Source organism: Lissotriton helveticus, chromosome 2_2 (assembly GCF_964261635.1).
Source record: "Lissotriton helveticus chromosome 2_2, aLisHel1.1, whole genome shotgun sequence".
NCBI lineage: Eukaryota > Metazoa > Chordata > Amphibia > Caudata > Salamandridae > Lissotriton > Lissotriton helveticus.
The window spans coordinates 293,945,294-293,961,387 of record NC_136060.1 but is presented as its reverse complement, the minus strand read 5'-3'; the positions used below and the strand labels follow the sequence as shown (position 1 = coordinate 293,961,387).

Below are 16,094 nucleotides of genomic sequence, written 5' to 3'. Positions count from 1 at the left end.
GAGTGCCCAGCCGTTCCGTCCTGGCGATTGCGGCCGGAGCTGCTGGAGGACCCGGTCTTCCGCGCTGAGCTGGAGACAGGGATAGAACGGTACTTTAGCGAGAATGAAGGTACAGCCACAACGACCGCCCTAGAATGGGATGCCTTCAAAGTGGTGATACACGGATTCTGTATAACTAAATGGGTGGGAGTGCGGAGGCTGCTGTTACAGGAAATAGACTCTGCAGAGAGGAACCTTAGGGAAGCCGAGCGGGCCCACTCTGTCAACTCTGGGGCCCGGGAACTGGTTCTGAGTGCTAAAGAGGCTGTGGCGTTAGTCGTAGAGCGCCTAAGGTGCTTTGATCATTGGGCTTATTTGACCCTTGCGCACATTGAAAGAGACAAGGTGGGCACGCTGTTGGCGTGGCTGGCCAACCACCTCTCTAGATGAGCTCCTATTTTGGCGCTGGCCTCCAGGACGGGACAGTTAGAGTACACTCAGCTTCAGATTAATACTCGGTTCCGTAACTATTACGCCGACTTATATGGTAGTCAGTTGCAGGCTGGTGAAGATGACATGCGTGCTTTTATGGGAGACTTGGAACTGCCCTCCGTGGATGCGGAACAGGCGGACTGCCTCGGCCGGGATATCACGCTCTCTGAAGTCTGATGTGCTATCAAACAACTGGCGCGTAACAAAACGCCGGGAATTGATGTCCTTCCCATTGAGTTTTATTCAGCCTATGTAGATATTCTTGCCCCTAGGCTACTGTCGGTCTTCGCAGAAGCCAAGCGGTTGGGTGTGCTGCCGTCCTCCACTAGAGAAGCTATCATCATCCCTCTACTTAAACCGGGGAAGGCCCCTATTGACCCTTCTGCGTATCGCCCATTATCCATGCTTAACACCGACTATAAAATTCTGAGTTGTATTCTGGCCACTCGACTCCTCCCGCATATGGTACATTTGGTTCATCCTGACCAGGCCGGCTTCATTCCCACTCGCAACACCGCCAGTAGCATATGCCGATTGATACGTGTACTGGGCGGGGACCACGCTGAGGATGGTCGAGCAGCAGTCCTCTCAGTGGACATTGCCAAAGCGTTTGATAGCTTAGAATGGCCCTATTTGTTTTTTGTTATGAGAGCCTTTGGGCTTGGGGAGCAATATGCATGTTGGACGAAAATATTTTACTCATCGGCTTGCGCCAGGGTAAAGGTGGGAGCGGTTGTCTCCTCCTCGTATCCAGTGGGGCGCGTTACTCGGCAGGGGTGCCCGCTTTCTCCATTATTATTTGCTCTAGCAATAGAACCACTGTCAGCCAGTGCTAGATTGGGGAGGGCATTTAAGGGCCTGCGACTCCGTGGTCAGATGCATTTTATCTCTTTATATGCGGATGACCTCTTGATGTTCTTAAAAGATACCGGGGATGCATTGGAGGATGCGAGGGTGCTTCTTTGCAGGTTCGGAGAAATCTCAGGTTTGAGAGTAAACTGGGCGAAGACCTGTGTTTTCCCAGTTGCCCGGGCATGCGCCCCGCCTGCGCCCATACGGGACATCAAGTGGGAACCTCAATGCCTTCCGTACTTGGGGACACACATTTACCATACCCAAGAGGATTTGTTTGATGGTAACATCGGCAGAGCAATGAGGAATCTTAAGAGTAGTATACATTTTTGGGGCACTTTGCCTCTGTCAGTGGCAGGTCGGTTGGCCCTGTTGAAAATGGTGGCACTTCCCCGGCTGCTCTATTACTTCCGTGCATTGCCAGTGTGAATACCTGGCGCCTTTTTCCGGCAGCTCTGCTCGGTGGTTGGTGGCTTCATATGGGGGAGCGGGAGACGCAGGGTGGCGCTGGACACATTGATGCGTCCAAGGGCGGAAGGGGGGCTTGCAGTTCCTGACGTCGAGCTATACTACCTGGCTGCACAATTTCAGGGCCTTACCCAGGCGTTGGCGCAGGAGTTTAGGGGGCTCGAACGAGCATTTGAAATGGATATACCTCGGCATGTGCTGGCGTTCGTAGTACTCCAGAAAAAATGATATGTGGATTTGTTATCCATTGAGGAACACACTCTACGGCTTTGTTGGAAAAGATACCACAACAGAGTTGGGATGCAGCGCCCTACGCCCCAGAAATACCTTTGGGTATGTGTACAGCCCTTCCACATGGTGGGGATTGGTCAGCCCTTGCAGACTGGGAGTCCCTTGGACTGCAGGTTGTGGGAGACCTATACGGAGATGGCGCTTTATTACCCTTTACTGCCCTGCCGGAGAGCTTTGGGCTCCCGCAAGGACAATATCTAATCCATGCGGCCTTAATAGCTGCCATCCAGCGGTATTGGGGTACGGGATTATCCGAACCACCGGTGAGTGCAGCGTGCCAGTACGTGGTGATGGCAGCAGGCCCTTATAAGGCTGTCACCTGCTCGTATAAACGTATGCTTGGGGAGGGCTTACCACCGCTGCAGAGGTTACGTGACCAATGGGTGACGAATATTGGTAAAGACATGCCAGATTTGGCCTGGTCGCAAATAATTAAGAGGGCATGGAAGAGCACTAGAAATGCCAGATTCCAGTTAATTCATTATTTAATACTGCATAGGGCATATCTTACTCCGCTGAAGATAAACCAATGCTTCCACGTAGACACAGCCCAGTGTCCCCGTTGCAGGCTATTGAACGCGGGCCTTCTGCATATGTTATTGGTTTGTCCGCAACTAGGTACATACTGGGAGGACATAACAACATCACTCTGTGGCATAACGGAGCGGCAGATCACCCCAGACAAGGGAACCTGTCTATTGCATTGGTTTCCACACACAAGCAAGAATAAGATAACAAGTAAATTCCTGGATTTGGGGTTGGTGCTTGCCAAAAGGGAGATTACGACCCACTGGAAGGCTGCGGGAGGGCCCAGTTTTGCCAGATGGAAGACTGCGCTACTTACTTGGGTGGGGAGTGAGAGCTTAATTCGCCTGCAGCAGTCCCAAAGATCCCACAATGACAAGGCGCTGGAGGCGGCCCGGGCGTGGGAGGCCCTAGTCACTGAATTGAAAATCATGGATGCAGACTCTGGCTCGGAGCCAAGTGAATATAATGGAGATGAAACCTCATAGAGTGACTGTACTTCTGCAAGAATGCGGACACGTGTAAGTGTGTTTCCACCCCCCTCTTCCTATAGTCATGCTTCTAGGTACTGTTATCTGTATGGTGCCACATATATTTCAACTTGTTCCACTTTATTATTGTGTTAGGTTGCCCTGGTTTAATTGACATGCCGGTGACATGCTTATTGTGTAAGTATTGGCTGTTGAGTTGTCTTTTACTGACTGTGCCCATTTATTCCATTATTCTGCCCTGATTGTGTATGCATATGTCACTTGCTACTGACACTTCTCCACAAGGTTATGACCAGATGTGGTGGGGCTGGTCCTTATGTATGTTGTTTGTGCAAAGAAAATAATACAAAGATAAAAAAAAATAAAAAAAAATTGAGGGCCCTTCATTTGCTACCGGTTGCCTGAAGGTCAACTTCAAGCTGGTTTGTACCACTCACAAAGCAATCCAGGGAACAGGACCTCTTTTTATCAGGAATAAAATAACCAAATAAATACATCAAAGGAACCTCTGCTCCAGATTTCTTCAAAACCCCAGCTAAAAAAAAAAACATGCGTGGTAGGTACATCTTTCTCTGTTCAGGCAGCCAAACTAAGGAGTTCATTATCCTCAAACGTAATTCCATGGATAATGATTTAATCCTCAGACGACTACTCAAGTGTTGCCTCTTTCTTACATAACCACCACACTCAGACAAAAATATACAGCACATGGCTGTGTATGCAAACATTTTGAATTTGATTATATGTAGGTATTTAGATATGTGTATTTCTTTGTATAATTATATATACTACCTATGGTTTAAAAAAATATTATATATATACATATATATATATTCAATGAAAAAAACAAAGGTTACAGGGATGTTATAGGTGGGAAATGAAAGAGAAACACTTTAGATATTCACTGAAAAAATAAAGGTTACAGGGACTTCACAGTTAGGATCAGGTTTCACTTGTGCAAAACCAGTGAAATTCAGCCTTACGTAGTCAGGCACACACCCACTGCATCATCCAAACAGGTACTCATACACCCACTGATTCACCAATATACCTTGGTATTTATATTTAACAATCATATTTTTTTTTTAAAACACTCACAGTCACCGTATGATTCCCTAAGTGATTTGAAGTAATCAGTGATGTTATTTGAGATGTCATCAGTGATGTCACTGACTATGTCATGAGTGATGTAAAATGTGAGGTCATAAGAAGTGGATTGGGGGGGCGTGAGTTATAGTTAGCTCACTAACTATAACGGCTGCATTTTACTGGTTTTGTATGAGCGAAACCTGAGCCTAGCTTTAACGTCCCTGTAACCTTTGTTTTTTTAAATGAATTTCTACTTTTTTTAAATTCCATTTCCCTACTATAACTTCCTTGTAACCTTTGTTTTTTTAGTGAATTTCGAATGTTTTTTAAATGCTCATTTCTATCTATTATGTCCCTGTAACCTTTGCTTTTATCAGTGAATTTCTATAGATTTGTATGCAGTAGTCACGTTTGCAGGGGTGGAGGGAAGTAAGCTCTATATAAATACAATTACATATTATATTAAGAAAAGCCGAATATATTTGTACACAACTATACAAATGGCAACACATTTGACATGTGACAACTCCAAAGAAGGAACATGACATTTTATGTGTTTCTCTTATATTGATGAAAATATGTTCAATCTTATCCTATTTACCATGTGAGCTACAATTGCAAAAATTAAGACACATGCAACAGTTTTTTAAAAGCAATGGTTTGTTAGCACAGTTTATTGGCACACTCATTGGCAAAGCATACACAAAATACAACTGTAGTGTAAAGCATCGACTCACTGCATGTTTAGGTATTGTGCTGAAATTGTTCATATGAAATAAAAAAAGATCTCTTATAAAGTTTCACATAAATACACACGTTTTCCTCCCCCACCCTCCACCCCCCCACTGGCAAAACCAGTTTATCCTTTTTAGAGGTTCATCAGCGTATTGTAAGGGACCTCAAAAAAGAAAGCTACATCAAAACTGACTGAAATAGAGAAAAACACTAACAAATTAAATTTTTTGAATTTGCCCACAAAATTGATAATTTACATGGCTTTAAAACTCCAAGGTCAATGGTGATTTTTCAAAGCATGGCGGAATCGCGGTGGCATTTTCCCAAAACTGATAGTTTTATATAAAAAAATCAGTCATACTGACAAAAAATGATTTCTTTTTAAGTGTTGCTGTTTGTGTTTGTTACAAAATGGCGCAGGAACTTGCATGCTCATCAATTTCTGTCACCTTTGGCCAACGGCATAAGGTAAAATCGTATTGGAGGATAACAAAGATGACAGTGATCATAGAAGTAAATCAAATTACGCATAAAATAGGTTAGATGAGCATATTTGCAACCAACCTGCAGTGCTCCTCGGAATGCACAAAATATTCTACAAGGTCAAAAAGTCACTTATATGCAGTCCATTGATAATCACTGAGAACCCAAGTATTTGGGAGTCTTGCGACATGGCGTGAACCTGATGGAGAAAAACAGGGTTAAACCATTCTACATTATCTGCGAGCAATGAACTCTGTCCCATCCATCCAGCCCATGCATGGACTCTCAATTAAGAAGCAGCAGCAATTCAGAACAATTTATCTGTGGAATGTTTTCTTTTAATTACAGAAAGCTTTCAGCCAATGTTTGTACCCACTAGGGGCTCATAGCTTTGGATTTGGTCTACTGTGAAACTTGAGGTGTTGGATTTTCGGATTTGGTCTCCTGGCCAGGAGGAGGTTTGCTGGTCCATGGGCTGCTAACTCCCAGAGCAGGTGAACTATGGAAGTCTTCCTCGTCATCCAGGCCATTTGCCGCATCATACTGTGTGTTCTCCAGTCTGGTGATGAGCCTTTCGTCTTCATCCCCAAATTCGCCACCCATCAGCGTTGGCTCTCCTACCACCATGACGTCCTGTGAAGAACACGACAATTAGTAAATGGAAACTGAGGAAGATATAGTGCACAAAGATGGGAAAGTGCTTCTGTGGAGGCATATTTGCCTTGAACAATAAAAGGTATGTGGTGCTATGCCACTCTTAAGGTTGGAATCTCAACAATCAGATAAAGGTAAATACAATTAATCTAAATGGAAATCATTTACAGTCATTGGTTAACCTGAAAGAGTACCAAAGCTTCATCCTTGTGGACATGACTCTCTTATAGGTCAGCAGGAAGTAAAATGTAGGGATTGGGATAATGCCTCTACTAAGGCAAAATGAGATCAACATTTAAGGCAGACTGACTCCACTACTTGACAAGCCCTAGGCCTTTCAAAGGTGAATAGCTAGACACTATTTGTTGCTAAATAGAACAATGTTCTACTAACGAAACCTCACTGCAGGTGCAATGGAAAAGAAGGTGATACCCACTGCCCTTATCCCATCTCTATAAGCAAGGGACATGATAACCTAGGAGCTTACTCCAAATTTCTCTGCATTCTTTGACGCTACCTCTAAAACAGGGATATCCAGGAGCGCCGGATCCATGCCACAATTTCTGGTATGAATCTGGCACCCCTGAGTATGAAATCCCACAGGGTTCATTCCTGACTTCCACTCTCTTTAACTTATATCTAGATCTGCTGGCTAAATCAATTGATTCCTCGGGTGCACAGGTAGTGTCATACGCTTATGACACTCAGCACCTATTGTCTTTTCAGGAGCATAATGACTTTGCCCTTAATACTTTTAAACAGTGCCTGCAGGAAATTGCAGGGTGGATGAATGCTAACTAAAATTAAATTCTGAAAAAAGTTAAATGTTTTTCGCAAGTGGATGAACTTAATCCTTCCCCGACCTCTACTGCTAGAAACTTCGGAATAATATTCGATACAAATCTGCAATTTTCATTGCAAATTCAAAGCTCAAATCTCTGAAGAAAAGGCTACTTTTGGTTCTGGAGAACACTGCTTGTTCGCACTGTGGTAATGTCTAGACTGCATTATGCGAACAGTACCTATATGGGTCTTCCCGCTTTCCTAATCCAAAGACTCCACATTGTATAAAATGCTGCGGCAAGATTGATTCTAAGCATTCCTTATCGGCAATCAATCTTGCCTCATTTGAGACACTTGTATTGGCTGTCAATAGCCAACCGCAACAAGTTTAAAGCACTCACCTTTGCTTTTAGAGCATTATCAGGACATGGACCCCCTATTTAAGAAAACACTCCAGCCTTATTAATAATTTAGATCGCTACGATCAAAGAACCTTAGACTTCTACAGGTTTCAAAAATGTTCAAGTCTAAAAAAAAGGGCAAATATTTCGCTTTTTTGACAGTAAAAGTTTGGAATGCGTTGCCCACTAGCTTTCGTATGGCTCCCTATGAGCCCATTTTCAAAAAAAGTTATAAACTTTCCTCTTTGACGAGGCCTAGATCATCTCGTCCTTTTAAAAGCAGATTTGTTTCTCTAGCTATTAGCGCCAGGACGCTTCTTTGGAAGCAGCCGTGTGCTGTACAAGTGCAATTTAAAGGACAGATTGACCCCTGACCCTGCGATGGACACTATTGCTCTAAGGGTATACAACTGTGACTGTAGATAAGTACTGGAAACATGTAGCATACGTAACCATGCGAAGGATGAATAGTTACGATGGAGTAGTCACCCACACGCTGCATATTACTCAGTAGATGCATATTTAGAATTGCTATGATGTTATTTCTTTATTAAAGTGACTGATGCACTGTGAGCTTACGCACTCCTTTTTATAAATGCTCCCATTTTTGTACTGATCCTACAAGGTAGCATTGACTAGAATCTACTTAGCTGCTTTCAGAAAACAACTCATTTCCCCTAGAGGGCTGAAGTCTTTATTCACCACCTGTATGTCTGACACTCATCTACTTAAATGCAGTAATTAAATTAGGTAAAGATTTCAATGAAAACAATGTTCACGCTGATTAGGCAATTTGCATAGCTAATTAAATCATTAGAAAACAGTGCTGATTGACAATATGCACGAGATCTGCCATCTGTTATCTCTTGGTGCTTGTAGCTGTCCAGAGTATGCAATTCTGCACCAATCAGAGCAGCAAAAGAAACGCTGTGAAGACATGAAGTACCAATTATAATCGCAGTAACCAAACAAAAAGGAAAATAAACTGCAACTGATACATGTAGGAGGGAAGTAATCCACTTTCTACATTTGTGTAAAGAAAAAGAACAGCCCCAATCTTCTCATGGGCCGCACCAGTTTGAGGTTGTAAAAACTATGGCCCTCATTTACAATATTTTGGCGGTGGGCAGTGCTGCCCGCCTTCCTGCTGAGCTGCCCTATGTCAAAAGAAAATGGCTGCCATGCTTCAATGCAGGTACCCTTTCACTATGGTGCAAGGGTGGCTTCATTGAAATCAGGTTGTTTTTGTGGGCAAGGGACACGTTCCTTCACAAAAATAACCCTTACACCACCTCTGGGGAGGTGTAGGCTTTTGACTCATTCCCAGGTTTACAGCATGTTGTATATCTGGGAATATGTCAAATGCCATGGGTGTTACATGGGAGCACCCACCGTAATGCCCATGGCATGCCTCCCCATTACAGTGTGAGTCAAATCAGCAACTTGCACTGCTTTGCCTCACACCATATCTAAGAGGCCATGAAAAGCCATGCAGGGTGGCTTTACGTGGCCTTTTAAATATGCACTGCTGGAATGTTAAGAAAAGTGACGTTTCGGAGGCGCACTGAGCTTGTAAATAAGTCCTAGGTTGCAGTGTTACTGCTCTGGACAAGGCACAACGTTGGCGTTATCTGTGAAGTGTGCAACACAACTATTGACCAAAAACATTTATTACCACTTCCATACCATAGAATGCAATTCACAAACCTAGCATCAGAGACCTCCACTGTTCCTATCTTTTCTGTTCAGAGATCTCCACACATATAGATATATGGTTTAGTTGTAAATGTAAGAGGGACCGGGGGGTGGAGATAAAATGGGAGAAAATAACAACTAAATGGAAGGGACATAGGGACATTTAAGGAAGGGTTTGGGGACATGCTAATACAAAACATTCACTCGCAGAAGAGTAAGACCATTGGAATTCACAAAGGTGCTAAAACAAACTCAAATGTACTCCAGTTCAGCCTTGAATAAGTTAAGCCCCACACATGGTCCACTTCTTCGCCCCAGCGAGTATCCAGTTTGAACAGCGTCATCCTCTGATGAAGGAGCCCCCGGGCTCTGAAACGCGTCAGGATTTGTAATTTTGGAAATGAAATGCCAGTTTTGTGAAATAAAGGCTTTTTCGCAAAAGCACTCAACTGTGAAGGGCATCCTTGCTTCAGGGCAAACTTTGGTGGATATATGTATATATTGTTGCCAGTAGATTTATATTTATAGTTATAGCTGTGTTGCAGAGTGTTGTAAAAAGGGGCGTGGCCTCTGAACACCTCTCTGCAATGCAGCTCTCTGGCACATACTGGAGGTACCTGGTGGACTCGTTGGCCCCCAGGGACCTTCAGGATTGAAGAGGAATTAATTCCCTAACTTAAAACGCACCACAGGGCGTGTTTGCAGACATGTCACCTCATGCCCCGCTCCCTTCCTTAACCATTATGCAAACGCACCCCCTGGCAAGTTGTTAGTTGGGGAATTAATTCCTCTTCAATACTGAGGGTATCTGAGGGCCAATTAGCCCACCAGGTACCTCCAGTATATACGCCATGAAGTTGCGTTGCAGAGAGGTGTTCAGAGGCCATGCCCCTTTTTACACCTCTCTGCAACACAACTCTGTGGCACTTACTGGAGGTACCTAGTGGGCTAGTTTGACCCTAGGGACCCTCAGGATTCAAGAGGACTTAATCTCCCAATTTAAAACGGACACAGGGCGTGTTTACATAGTGGCAAAGGGAGGGGACGGGGCCTGAGGTGACGTGTGCAAACACGCCCTGTGGCATGTTTTAAGTTGGGAAAATAATTCCCCTTCTATCCTGAGAGCCCCTGGGGGCCAACTAACCCACCAGGTGCTTCCAGTAAGTACCATTGCGCTGCGTTGCAGAGAGGTGGTCCAGGCCGTACCCCTTTTTACACCTCTCTGCAACGGCACTTACTGTAGGTACCTAGTGGGCTAGTTTGACCCTAGGGACCTTGAGGATTCAAGGGGACTTAATCTCTCAACTTAAAACGGACACATGGTGTGTTTACACAGTGGGGAAGGGAGGGGACGGAGCCTGAGGTGACGTGTGCCCTGTGGCGTGTTTTAAGTTGGGGAAATAATCCCCCTTCAATCTTGAGGGCCCCTGCGGGCTAACTAGCCCACGGGGTGCTTCCAGTGAGTGACACTGCGCTGCATTGCAGAGAGGTGGTCCAGGCCGTGCCACTTTTTACACCTCTCTGCAACGCAGCTCTGTGGCACTTACTGGAGGTACCTAGTGGGTAGTTGTACCCTAGGAACCCTCAGGATTCAAGGGGACTTAATCTCCCAACTTAAAACGGCCACTGGGGGCGTTTACATAGTGGTGAAGTGAGGGGATGGGGCCTGAGGTGACGCATGCAAACATGCCCTGTGGCGAGTTTTAGTTTGGGGAAATAAGTCCCCTTCAATCCTGAGGGCCCCTGGGGGCAGTGCTTAGTTTGTAAGAAAATAAGTGGCGGGGCTCTCCTCAGGCGGTCACTGCAGCTTTCACCACAAATTGCCCCTGCAAGCGCTGCCAATGAAAATAACAACACAACTACTAACCATCATCTCACCCCTACCAGTGTGACAGTTTGGACTATTCCAGGCCCCCAAAGCTCCAAGAATGGCTTGGGCGGCAGGCAATAGTCTGTTCTAATGTATATTGAATGTATATTGAATTAATAATTAACTGTTTTTGTGGTCATCTCAGACAGCGCCACCTTGTGGCAGACTGTCACAAGGCACCATTGTTGACAATTAGGTGACGGTGCCGAGCACCGAAAACACCGGCTCAAATTAAACACTGGGTTTGTAGATGGGGTTCAGTACCTTGATTTTAGACCTGATATTGAGAGAATCAAGAGCAGGTTTCATGTTGCCCCAATTTCTGAATGTTAGTGCACATATTGGCTGCCTGCTTCTGAAGCCTTTGTGGGTTGAAAATACAATTTTTAAGGAGACCAAAGAAGAAGATAAAGCGGCAGTCGATGCATGCCAGGGTGCAGCTCTCGTTACCTTGATTTTTTGGTCACTTTGGAGAAGTGGGAGGATATTTCAAAGAAGAGAGGCTCCTTGTTCACATTCTAAGTCACTTGATTGATTATAGGTAACCGCGTAATATATTATTTCCGCGTAATATATTATTTCAATGCGTGGTTGCCTGCAATCACTGTTTAAAAGCCAGTCTGTATTTCCCTACTACAGTAAAGGTTTGTCAACATTAGTCACATTTCATAAAGCAATGACATGGCCCTGTAACTGTAATAAGTCATTACAGTTGAGTTGTGAGCTCGTAATGCCTGCTGCCAGAGCCAGGCAACTTAGGCAACAGTAACATCTGTTCTTTGCAGTACGTAGAAGCGGCAGATGTGTGTTACATGAAGCATTATATGAGAACCAGATATTACTAAGACGGTAGGGTTCAGAAAAACATGCTTTGATTTGTTGAAAAAACACACATTTTGTTTGATTAGGATTCATAAAAAGTATTCATAAAGAAAATGGCAGGGGTGGAGAGTGGAGGGCGGTTTGGGACTGCTGGACCTAAATACACTGACACGCTTATGGGTTAACTAGCTGGAGGGAAGGAAACAGTCTAAGACTACACCCCTATTACATCGAATCCATATTGACAGGGAAGTGTGTAATTCCCATGAAATAAATGTGAAGCCTTGTGCAATATGGCTTTTGAAAACACTACTTAATGTGAAAAGCAGGCAGACATGGAATATACACATATAAATCATTGTGTAAGTTCTGGCCTGTGTCTCATTTCGGAGCCTAACCAGATTTAAAGGATGCAAAGGGTGGTTTATCTAGGATTGCAGAATGTGGTCTTGAGGTGCTGCAGCACATCTAAGGGCCTGATCATGGAGGACAATCTTCTGTAATCAAGAATTAACACAATAAAACCTCTCTCGGCCCCTGGAGCCGCCTTGTCATGTTCTCTACACCAGTGGGTCCTGCTACATATAGTAGTACTAAATCTACTCTTAACCCCGGGCCAGCAAGTCCTTACTGCGCAGCCCCCACCCCTCACCCCCCTTATTGGAAAATCACATTGTGAGAATTGGAATCGGATTCAGGATTGGCATTGGTAATGGGACGTTTCCTCAATAGGTTTCACTTTCAGACCCCGGCCGATCAGTGTGTGCAGTTTCGTACAGCAGCCAGCGTCTTCACAGTACAAAAGGACATCGGGGGTATGAGGCTGCGAGGCACTTATAACAGCGGTTTCTAATTCTCAGTGACAGAAGGCATATTATCTATCACGATATGTTATTGCACACAAATTTACATAAATTGTTGTTTTCACCTCATGAGAACCATGCAGCTTTTGGGGACGGTTAAAAAGTCAACACAAAAGTGTGTGTGCCATAAAGTACTTAACGTCGGTCTTACACGTTACATGCTGTGATGGGCCGGCCGGCATGGACTCGGGAGTCGGACACAGAGCAGACACACACACCGGCTGCAGTGCATGGCCTTTATTAATTGATTAGGTCTGGACGGGTGCTGCTGCTTAATTGTACCAGACATAGTACTACCACCAGTACTGGCTGATCGATGCCCTCACCGCAGCACGGTCGTCGGGTCGGGCCTCAGGCGTTGGGGGCCGGGGTCAGACTTGAATGACTCGTCCTGGTGAGCGAGCTGCCTGTTGCGCGCAGCGATGGTTATGCTGGGGTGTGGCAATGTGTAAAAAATCTGTGCACCTTGCCGCACAGCCCCTACCCCATTATAACCAAAATCCAGCCCAAAAACGCCCAAACCAGTGTCCTCCTGCGGCCCGCCCACAGCAACAAGTAAGAAGTAAGTGGCTAAGGCCTCCGCAGCGCGCAGTGCGATGCAGGCTGCAGCTCCGCCATCAACATACACAGTATTTATATTTATAATGAATAAGACCTCGGGAGATAATGCGATGGGAAAAACATGCTGGGCACGGAACAAGAGTCTTGACAGACAGTACATAGACACACAGTACTTGGTAAATTAAAAAATGTGAGGTGCGCGCAGTGCAGCAGATGCGTGCGTGTAGAGTAGACCCGGCCCTGTCAAGTAAGTGCTGGTGCTAAGCACCGGAAAGCACCGGCACAAATTAAGCCCCACCTGGGGGCCAACTAGCCCACCAGGTGCTTCCAGTAGCCGCCACTGCGCTGCGTTGCAGAGAAGTGGTCCAGGCCGTGCCCCTTTTTACACCTCTCTGAAACGCAGCTCTGTGGTGCTAACTTGAGATACCTAGTGGGCTAGTTGGACCCAAGGGACACTCAGGATTCAAGGGGACTTAATCTCCCAAATTAAAATGGCCACAGTGCGTGATTACACAGTGGTGAAGGGAGGAAACGGGGCCTGAGGTGACGTGCGCAAACACACCCTGTGGCGCGTTTTAAGTTGGGGAAATAATTCCTCTTCAATCCTGAGGGCCCCTGGGGCCAACTAGCCCACCAGGTGCTTCCAGTAAGTGCACTGAGCTGCGTTCCAGGGAGGTGGACTAGGCCGTGCCCCTTTCTACACCTCTCTGCAACACAGCTCTGTGGCGCTTACTGGAGGTACCTAGTGGGCTAGTTGGACCCTGGGGACCCTCAGGATTCAAGGGGACTATATCCCCCAACTTAAAACGCCCACAGGTCGTCTTTGCACACATGCCATCTCAGGACCCCCCTCCCTTCGCCAGTGTGCAAACGCACCCTGTGGCGCATTTTAAGAGGTAGTTTTAATCCCCCTGCCCTATTACATACTAGGGGCTTACAGACGAGGTCATGCTAATCACAGGGGGACCCCAACGCATAGTGTTCCCTAGTGTATGTAGGTGTTTTAACTGTATTCTAAGTGTCTTTTAGCATAGCTGGTTAGTCAGAGTCAGTTACCACCTGTACCCATCTGAAAAAGTTGAGGGTACAGGATGATTTTGCAACAAGGCTTCCTTCTGCTCCTCTGTTTGTTCTTTCTGCACGTTTTCCTTCTTCCTGAACTTTTCTTCTTTTTTGAGGACTTCTGTTGCTTATTTCTGCATTTTTTTTTTCTTTCTGTTTGTTTCTCTTCTTTTTTCACATGTACTACCTCTGTAGGCATTGTTAGAAACTAGCATTTAAAAAAACCTTTGAAATTCACTTAAAAAACCATAGGTTTCTGTCCCGTTAAAGTTAGAAAATATAATTTAAAAAACCTTTGAAATTCACTGAAAAAAACATAGGTATCAGGCATGTTCTAGTTAGGAATTAGCATTTAAAAAACCTTATAAAATCACAGATAAAACCATAGTTTTCAAGGGCGTTATAGTTACCTGGACATTTCACTCGTACAAAACCATTGACATTTCCCCGTTATAGTTAGTTCAGCTAACTATAACTCGCTCACCCGCAATGCACTGCTGATGACGTCACATATTACATCACTCATGACATGGTCAGTGACATCACCCATGACATCACTGATGACATCTCAAATGACATCACTGATGACATCATCTTTGTGATAGAGTGGCAGACCTCCTCTCACCTAATATAAACTTTGATACACACATTCAAAATAGAAACTACACTTTTCAAAATAATGGACTTACCAATACCAGTTACAACAACCTATTCAGTAATTCCAAGATCTACATACACATCCACTCATTCACCAACAGTCATATATAGTCACTCATACATGTACTCACTCATCATTTGTACTCATACACCTATACATCCTGTTACACACTGCCACTCACCCATAGAGTTACTCACACACATAGTCACTCATGCTAATAAAGAATCAAACATCGATTTACTTGCATATACAGTTACACACACCACCACACTTACTTCTACAGAAACTTACACATACTTAGGGGCCGATTAGGATGGCGGACGGACTTGCGTCCGTCCGCCACCCCTGAGTAGGAGGGACCGTCCGCATGGGCAGCGGCGGTCCCTCCATGGCAATTAGGATGTGACCGCCACCCTGGCGGTCACATCCTGTATGTTTTACATTGCGGCGGGTGCTGCTTCAAGCAGCACCCGCCGCAATGTAAAAAACGAAAGCAGTGCATTTGCATGCACAAAGCGGCAGGCACCGCGCGGTGCCTGCCGCTTCGTGCACGCAAAGGCAGGGGGGTACCATAGGTACCCCCCATGTGCACCCCCCACGCAACCTTCACCCAGGGGGCCCGCAACGGGCCCCCAAAGTGAATGTCCGTATGCTTTTCCATGGCGGCAAGGCCGCCGCGGAAAAGCATTACTTTCCCTACATCCTAATATGGCTGGCGGTGTCTGATAGACACCGCCAGCCATGTTAGTGCTTTTCCGCCGTGGTCGCCTTCCGACCGCGGCGGAAAAGCGGCGGACAGATTGTGAGACCCACCAGCCATCCTAATTTGGCGGTGGGTCTTTCAGGCCTCCTCGGCGGATTTCCCGCATACTCCGGGCCGGCGGTGGCTTCCGCCGGCCCGGAGTATGTGGAAAATCCGCCATCATAATGACCCCCTAACTCTTTTAAAGAAACACTTATAGAAACACATACTTATTCATACAGGAACTCTTCCAATATCTCACTCTCACATATACTCACTTATATGCACCAATACTCACATATACTAGTTTAAAATATATGTTGTTACTTATAAAGATACTATTGAGACAGTCATTCACTCACTAACACACCCATACACACACTCATCCAGCCATACAGTCCTGCACACATACTGTCTTCAACACATACAAACAGTGACTCGCTCAGTAATACCCCCACTGAACCATACAGACATTCAGACACTCATACTGATACTCGAAAAACAAAGTAATAACTCATATAGACACTCATGTAGCTACTCACCAACCCATGCAGCCACTTATACACAAAGTGAGAGAC

General features: G+C 45.3%; 1 protein-coding gene across 4 annotated transcripts in view; it reads right to left on the bottom strand.

Moving 5' to 3' along the window:
- Positions 1 to 4,851: 4,851 nt before the first annotated feature.
- Positions 4,852 to 16,094, bottom strand: part of LDB2 (LIM domain binding 2) — a 1,235,060-nt gene continuing 1,223,817 nt past the window's right edge. For all 4 annotated transcript variants that reach the window (XM_078678432.1, XM_078678431.1, XM_078678430.1 and 1 more), the window contains one exon: positions 4,852 to 6,038. In XM_078678432.1, the coding sequence (XP_078534558.1) occupies positions 5,808 to 6,038 (231 nt within the window). In that variant the 3' untranslated portion in view covers positions 4,852 to 5,807. The remainder of the gene's footprint in view (positions 6,039 to 16,094) is intronic.